The following is an 8,878-nucleotide window of genomic DNA, read 5'->3' as shown; positions in this document are numbered from 1 at the left end:
ATGGGGTCGGACTTGATCCTGACCCCGGTCCCTATGTGTAAATGCACTCCAGGAACTGGTGGTGGCCAGAGGGACCTACAATCCCCCCTGTCCTACAGATTCTGGTGATCCAACTTGAAGTTTTTTCCACCCTAGGGCTCTGCACCCTGCTCTGCGCTGGTCCCGGGGGAGCAATGAAGCTTCCCCCTCGGCAACCAAATTGTCTCCTCTGTCCCACAGGAGCTACCAAAGAACCCGTTTGCTCCTGTCCTCTCCTGCTGGAGAACTACTTACTGTTGTGGTGCTCCTAACGCCCCCTGGTGGCCACTCCTCCCCTGGTTCCCTGTCACTAGTGGGTGGCAGTCCCCCATGTTTGGCGACTACATTAAGACCCGACCCTAGCCTGGTCCTCATTGGATAGGGCAACCTGACTGTGTGTATGAGCTTGTGTGTTGTGAAACTAGTACCAACCTCCTCTGGATCCAGGATCAGTACCGCACTTTAAGTGAGGAGCAGTACCCTGTGGCGACTAAAGCCTCAGGGGCACCACATTCCCCCATGGCAAATGGCAGAACTCCCAGGCTGCAACTAAACAAAGTTAGTACACCGCAATTTTTTTGGTATGCACATAAACAATTTAATAATCTTCCCTTTTTGGGAGGCATTATCACATTAAACGTTGCAAACATGTTCTTAACTCTGTCTGGTTCAAGGTTTCAACATGGTCAACAAAGCATTGTCGTTCACAGGTTATTAGCAGCAAGAAATCATCAGCATTATAAAACTTGTTCAAAAATCAAACTTATAAAACATTCCTAGTAAGACATGGCAAAAGGATGTAAAACGACGGAGTCTTTTTGTGCCACCGGTCGGTGCACCACTCCCGGTTAGCAAGCATCCTCTTTAGCATTGCAGGATTACAAGTCACCCTAATTCTGGTAGGATGCACAACAGGTGCAAGTATTTACAATACAGGGAACTCCTGACCGGCCGGGCTCAGAGAGTTTTCCCCCAAGGTCTGGGTGCATTTGTCCTGTTTCCCTAGTGGACAAGATGGCGGGAAACGGGAACTGGCTCTGGTCATACCTCTGGAGTGGGCTCTTGTGCTGAAGCAGCCGCCTCTGGGCGGCACAGTCCCACATACAGAGTGTACAAGCCTAGCTCTCCCTTGTGACAGGTATACACCATGTGTCACTAGTGGGTGGCAGCCCCTATGTTTGGTGACTACCTTAAGACCTGACCCTAGCCCGGTCCCCATTGGGGAGGGCAACCTGACTGTATGTATGAGTTTGTGTGTTATGAAACCGGTACTGACCTCCTCTGGATCCAGGATGAGTACCACACCTTAAGTGAGGTGCAGTACCCTGTGGTGACTGAAGCCTCAGGGGCGCCACATATACCTCCTTTTTCCCCTTCACACATCTGTGATTCTGGTATATATGACGTCCGTTTTCATATGTACCTGAGACACGGACATACGCAGACTCATTTGTTTTATTACAGCACCGATCACACGGCTGTCACATGGACGTAAAAAATGGACTGCAAAGAACGTGCATTTTTATCACGGATGCCTGAAGGGGGCCTTAGAGGGACTCGCTGGGGGCTTCTGGGTTCCCCTTTAGGCTAAGGCGATTTTGGCCAAAACACAACAAGCGGCTAAAAATTGATGCTGCAGCATCTCAGCCCAATCCGAGTGAATGGGGTGATGGCAATAAGCATGGTGTAATAATCAAACCTCCTCTGATTTCTGCGTCTTGCCTCGCAGTCCCCTTATGGAGGCAATGTGACCCCATTCAGCGGCACCAATCTATGACCCTACAACAGGTCTCGGCCAAAGTCGCCGTGGAGCCCCATGACTTCTAGGAGACAGATCACAATATTCTGCTGCATAAAATATTCAGGGGAGTCTTTTTTCTGTTGCTAATTGGATATATTCATAAATAAAGGAACATTGATTAACGGAAAATCTATGAGAAAAGGGAAAATCAGCAGCAGATTCTAAAGAAAACGTTACATTACCAGTAAAATTCACATTAGTCCAGAAAAAAAAAGAAAAGTGCCCTGCAGCCCCCACAAAAATAAAGCCACTAGGGGGCCAATCTGTACACAGCTCCTATGCACATGTCGCCCTCTAGTGGCGCTTATTGGAGCCTGCGCCTTTCATCAATTGTTATATACAGATAAGATAGAGCAAATAGCAGTAATCAGGGAGGAGTTCAAGGGCGGACAGATCAATAGTGCGGCGTAACAGGGGCCCAGGAGATCAGGGGGCGGACAGATCAACAAGGACCCAGGAGGTCAGGGGGCAGACAGATCAACAGGGACCCAGGAGGTCAGGGGGCAGACAGATCAACAAGGACCCAGGAAGTCAGGGGCAGACAGATCAACAGGGACCCAGGAGGTCAGGGGGCAGACAGATCAACAGGGACCCAGGAGGTCAGGGGGCAGACAGATCAACAGGGACCCAGGAGGTCAGGGGCAGACAGATCAACAAGGACCCAGGAGGTCAGGGGGCAGACAGATCAACAGGGACCCAGGAGGTCAGGGGGCAGACAGATCAACAAGGACCCAGGAGGTCAGGGGCAGACAGATCAACAGGGACCCAGGAGGTCAGGGGGCAGACAGATCAACAAGGACCCAGGAGGTCAGGGGCAGACAGATCAACAGGGACCCAGGAGGTCAGGGGGCAGACAGATCAACAGGGGCCCAGGAGGTAAGGGGCAGACAGATCAACAGGGGCCGAGGAGGTCAGAGGCGAACAGATCAACAGGGGCCCAGGAGGTCAGGGGGCGGACAGATCAACAGGGGCCCAGGAGGTCAGGGGCAGACAGATCAACAAGGGCCCAGGAGTTCAGGGGCAGACAGATCAACAGGGGCCCAGGAGGTCAGGGGGCAGACAGATCAACAGGGGCCCAGGAGGTCAGGGGCAGATAGATCAACAGGGGCCCAGGAGGTCAGGGGGCAGACAGATCAACAGGGGCCCAGGAGGTAAGGGGCAGACAGATCAACAGGGGCCGAGGAGGTCAGAGGCGAACAGATCAACAGGGGCCCAGGAGGTCAGGGGGCGGACAGATCAACAGGGGCCCAGGAGGTCAGGGGCAGACAGATCAACAAGGGCCCAGGAGTTCAGGGGCAGACAGATCAACAGGGGCCCAGGAGGTCAGGGGGCAGACAGATCAACAGGGGCCCAGGAGGTCAGGGGCAGATAGATCAACAGGGGCCCAGGAGGTCAGGGGGCAGACAGATCAACAGGGGCCCAGGAGGTCAGGGGCAGACAGATCAAAAGGGGCCAGGAGGTCAGGGGCAGACAGATCAACAGGGGCCCAGGAGGTCAGGGGGCGGACAGATCAACAGGGGCCCAGGAGGTCAGGGGGCGGACAGATCAAGAGGGGCCAGGAGGTCAGGGACGGACAGATCAACAGGGGCCCAGGAGGTCAGGGGGCGGACAGATCAAGAGGGGCCAGGAGGTCAGGGACGGACAGATCAACAGGGGCCCAGGAGGTCAGGGGGCCACCACCTCCACAGCAGGGGTATTGTGCATCATGATGAGATATTAGACTATAAAGGGCCCCTGTATTGTTCCTGCACAGGAGCCCTTTTCTGTCAGCGTCCATCAGGGGAGGAATTGGCAGCTTTTACAGAAGTTTCTACCCTTGCCATCTACAATGCTATTGTAATCAATCTTTCTTTATCTAGAAATGGCAGATAACAGGGAACAATAACATTCAGACAAATGTGCAAAAATACAAACCAGATGGACTTTGTAGTTTGTGTCCCTTTAAATTTCTTTGCTTTCCATGTTAATGATTGATTCTTCTAGAACCAGTTGGTAACCTGATCTGTGAGTCCTAAAAGCGAAAGTGCAAGCACAGCTGCAGGTTGGAGGCGCTGCTGAAGTCACCTTGCATTTCACTGCGTCCTGGGACGAAAACAAATCGCACAAATCCTTCGCTTCCAGCAAATGGTGAGTAAATGTGACGCCGAGCCGCGGACGCTTCCGTGCGGGTTACGTGTTGCTGCAGCAGTGAGGGGGTTAATGAGGGATTGTGGATGTTACTACTTGGACAAGTTTCTGGACACAAAGTTCATTGTTATTAAAGGGAATTACTGCTGAGATTTTCTTTGCCAAAGGCTAAAAATGTGTAAAAATCAAAAACAGCGCTGCCTCTCTGCTACCGCCCCTGATATTGACTGACAAGCTGCAGAGGTGACATGATGAATGCAGAACGTGACCACTGCAGCCGATCACTGGATGCCGTAAAAGATCACACGAGTGCGCTGAGCTCAGTGATTGGCTGTAGCGGTCACATCCTATATATGCAATGTCTCCTTGGCAGCTTGTCCACAAAGACTGGGAGCAGCAGCAGGGAGGCAGTGCCCGCTCATCACTACTCGGGGTAAATGCAATGTATCAGAATTCTGCAGACGGGGGGACAGGCTCGTGCTGCTGATGGACAATTATACATGATGGGTGTAAACAGGAAGGTTTCCCGCTGCTGACAGGACAGTGAGCTGGGATCTGCACAGCTCTGGAGTTCTCAGGGATTTCCCTCTCTTTATATCACATTTTACCTCTCCCTCCTGATATCAAAAACTCCAGCATCAAATGAAAATTAAAACATTGATTTTGTAACGTTTGTGCCATATATTGGTTTTATTGTGACAGAATCTCACTCTTATGTGGAATATTGTTTATTTCACTGGAACGGTCAATAAACTTTGGACCTGCAAATAGGTTTCCATAAGCAAAGGTCTAAACGTCTGCCAAAGAGAAACTGCTGAGGAGCGATCACATACCGGAGCCATCAGGGATCCTCTCCTCAGCCCAAAAACACCAGGGTCCGGGGCTTGGCCGCCCTCCTCACAGTCACATCACCTGGAGGGCATTGTAGGGCTTCTCTAGGCACATTCTGTGAGCGGAGCAGGTTACCTTTTCTTGTCTATCCAGCCCAGACCACCGTAGCAACTTCTCCCAGCTGTGCGACTTACATCTGTACAGTCTATTGCCCAGACATCTTTCCCTTCTCATCATTTGTTTCCCATACAGTAACAGTGCCTAATTAGTGTCCTATACAGTAATAGTGCCTAATTAGTGTCCTATACAGTAATAGTGCCTAATTAGTGTCCTATACAGTAACAGTGCCTAATTAGTGTCCTATACAGTAATAGTGTCTAATTATTGTCCTATACAGTAATACTGCCTAAATAGTGTCCTATACAGTAATAGTGCCTAATTAGTGTCCTATACAGTAACAGTGCCTAATTAGTGTCCTATACAGTAATAGTGCTTAGTGTCCTATACAGTAATAGTGCCTAATTAGTGTCCTATACAGTAACAGTGCCTAATTAGTGTCCTATACAGTAATAGTGCTTAGTGTCCTATACAGTAATAGTGTCTAATTATTGTCCTATACAGTAATAGTGCCTAATTATTGTCCTATACAGTAATAGTGCCTAATTATTGTCCTATACAGTAATAGTGCCTAATTATTGTCCTATACAGTAATAGTGTCTAATTATTGTCCTATACAGTAATAGTGTCTAATTATTGTCCTATACAGTAATAGTGCTTAAATAGTGTCCTATACAGTAACAGTGCCTAATTAGTGTCCTATACAGTAATAGTGTCTAATTATTGTCCTATACAGTAATAGTGCCTAAATAGTGTCCTATACAGTAATAGTGCCTAATTATTGTCCTATACAGTAATAGTGCCTAAATAGTGTCCTATACAGTAATAGTGCTTAATTAGTGTCCTATACAGTAATAGTGTCTAATTATTGTCCTATACAGTAATAGTGCCTAATTATTGTCCTATACAGTAATAGTGCTTAAATAGTGTCCTATACAGTAATACTGCCTAAATAGTGTCCTATACAGTAATAGTGCCTAATTAATGTCCTATACAGTAATAGTGCTTAATTAGTGTCCTATACAGTAATAGTGCCTAATTAGTGTCCTATACAGTAATAGTGCCTAATTAGTGTCCTATACAGTAATAGTGCCTAATTAGTGTCCTATACAGTAATAGTGTCTAATTAGTGTCCTATACAGTAATAGTGCCTAATTAGTGTCCTATACAGTAATAGTGTCTAATTAGTGTCCTATACAGTAATAGTGTCTAATTAGTGTCCTATACAGTAATAGTGCCTAATTAGTGTCCTATACAGTAATAGTGCCTAATTAGTGTCCTATACAGTAATAGTGTCTAATTAGTGTCCTATACAGTAATAGTGTCTAATTAGTGTCCTATACAGTAATAGTGCCTAATTAGTGTCCTATACAGTAATAGTGCCTAATTAGTGTCCTATACAGTAATAGTGTCTAATTAGTGTCCTATACAGTAATAGTGTCTAATTAGTGTCCTATACAGTAATAGTGCCTAATTAGTGTCCTATACAGTAATAGTGTCTAATTAGTGTCCTATACAGTAATAGTGCCTAATTAGTGTCCTATACAGTAATAGTGTCTAATTAGTGTCCTATACAGTAATAGTGTCTAATTAGTGTCCTATACAGTAATAGTGCCTAATTAGTGTCCTATACAGTAATAGTGTCTAATTAGTGTCCTATACAGTAATAGTGTCTAATTAGTGTCCTATACAGTAATAGTGCTTAAATAGTGTCCTATACAGTAATAGTGCCTCAGTCTGGTTCCATGCATGCACGGACGTCTTTAGAAGGTTTAGCACCACGTGGTTCTTTTTGCTGGATTCTGCCCCCAGTACTGATGACATGTGTGTGTGAATTGGTGCCGGATCATTTCTCCACCGATGCTTGCGTTTAGCTGTCAGCTGGTCTCCCGGAGTCCATTAATACACATGACCGCTCAACCTCAATGGGGAGAGGGGAGTAAGCTGTGGCAGACACCTGTAACAACCCTAACACGACCAAACCAGTGCAATGTACCGTATGGTTATAGCGGCTCTGTGGGGTCTCCTTCTTTATGGACCACAAAGGAGCTGAAGCGGCTGCTTATGTGGAGGTCATCATGTCCTTGTCTGGTATTTTACCAACTCACACCGGGAAACACCTAACCTTCCACAATGGCCACACTCAGGAGATGTAGAAACTCCCTCCATTGTCATGATAGCAGCAATCATGTGTATGTTTTATATCATCGACAGGTGGAGACCCAGGGATTGTAGACAACTATGGAGACCTCACCAAATGGATCCCACCCGAAACCTGCAGAAGACAATCATCTGCACAAAGCAGACAACGGAGATCTACAGAAGCCGCTGCAGAAAAATCAAAGCTTCCTGAAAAAAATGGACAACTTTAGGAAGAGCAAAAGAAACCTGAAACCCAACGACGACAAAGAACCGAGTTCTCCAGAAAAACAAGAACCGACTCTCGGAAAAAATCAGAATGCCAGATCCAGCAGAATTTCCTTAAAAAGACAGAGCCGCATCGACGAACCCGAATCTCCAAACAAGGTGGAAGATTTTGGGTCGTTGGTGTTCAGACTAAGTAAGAGAAGCCCAAACAAGGTGGAGAAAAATGAAGAACCCGGCTCTCCGGAAAGTAAAGGACCCGAAGAATCGAGGTCTCTGGTGGACAAATTTAGGCGAAGCTTGAAAGTGAAGAAGAAGGTGGACAACAATGGAGCTGAGAAGAATGCTACATCAGAGGAACCAAAGCGTGACGGCAAGGAGGAACCTCAGATGTTGTCAGGTAAGGGTCTCCAATGCTGGTGCCTACTACCAAAATGGGGGGGAATCTGGATGAATGGTTCACTTTTGGAAACTTTTTCAGGCAGGACAAAGATAATCTGTCTAAGATATCATCAACCACTTGATCTCAGAAACGCGTTGGTCATGGACAATCTCTTTTAGGTAGAAAAGTCCCAGGACTATATTCTAAGCAAATTCTCCCCTAATAATCAATTGTGATTGAACCTGGCAGCGAGTGTTGTATTTTCCTGCAGCACCCCCAGTGGTGAAACAGAGCATTACACAATCCTAATTGAAATCAATAATTTGTGCATTGGGTGGACTCGCCGGGTCCTCCAGAGAGCGATACTCTGGAGCTGTACTTTGGCATCACTTGTTGATGAGGATCCTGGAAAGGAGGAACCTTCTCTATCAATTCTTGCAAGAAGCAAATCTGCAAAAAGTTACATTTGCAGATTTGCTTAAAATTCTATTCAGGTTGAATATGCAAAAATTAAGCTTAAAAAGCATAATAAAAGTAGGGTAAAAAAACCCCAACCCTCTACCCTGTACAACTCTACACGGCCGTCACCAGTTTCATCGGTCAGCTGTGCTCCATCCAGAGTCTTCTGGTGGTCGCCATCTTTGGTGACTACAAAAACATTTTGCCAAAGGCAACAAGAGGAACCCTGACTAATGCCCAATAAAATGTAAATTTTATTCTATAAATTAATAAGAGATAAGACCTATCTTTAAAGGCACAGGTAGCAGGGAGGTGACTTTATAATCTTATAACCATTTAAACTATGCTATAGGGCGTCTCACAAGGATTAAACGTCAATTCATAAATGGCCCGAGGACCAATTACTTCCTATCCACCCTTATATTTGTCGCACCGGCGTACCTACAAGGACGCTGACTTACTGACCGCCCCGGCCGAGTCCCGTTCTCCCCTGCTGCCATGAGGCCTTCCACATGCTCTCTTCCTGCCTTCATTCCCTCCTGGGCCCTGTACATGCCGCACAGGGTTCCTGGGAGTGCACCTAAGAAGTGTGCACATGCACCAGCCCACCTCTATGGCTGAGAGGCACTGTGTGTTTAAGGCACCCTCCCATTAGGGGAGGTGCCTGCACAACACCTTTAGCTATTCCGTGTCCTGTCTATCTAGCAAGTTGTCAGGTACCGTTACCCCTGTGTCCATGTCCTGCACCTGAATCTGCCTTCCCATACCGATCTGTGTCT

The 8,878-nt window shown here is 47.0% G+C and overlaps 1 protein-coding gene across 1 annotated transcript in view; it reads left to right on the top strand.

Annotated features, from left to right (window-relative positions):
• The first annotated feature begins 3,866 nt into the window (after nt 1-3,866).
• EXOC3L4 (exocyst complex component 3 like 4) overlaps nt 3,867-8,878 on the top strand; it is a 62,507-nt gene continuing 57,495 nt past the window's right edge. The window contains exons 1-2 of the mRNA XM_075331262.1: nt 3,867-3,946; nt 7,109-7,658. Of these exons, the coding sequence (XP_075187377.1) occupies nt 7,136-7,658 (523 nt within the window). The 5' untranslated portion in view covers nt 3,867-3,946; nt 7,109-7,135. The remainder of the gene's footprint in view (nt 3,947-7,108; nt 7,659-8,878) is intronic.

This window comes from Anomaloglossus baeobatrachus, chromosome 12, assembly GCF_048569485.1.
Source record: "Anomaloglossus baeobatrachus isolate aAnoBae1 chromosome 12, aAnoBae1.hap1, whole genome shotgun sequence".
Lineage (NCBI taxonomy): Eukaryota > Metazoa > Chordata > Amphibia > Anura > Aromobatidae > Anomaloglossus > Anomaloglossus baeobatrachus.
Note: the sequence above shows the minus strand (reverse complement) of the source record. Positions and strands in the feature narration are given on the sequence as shown.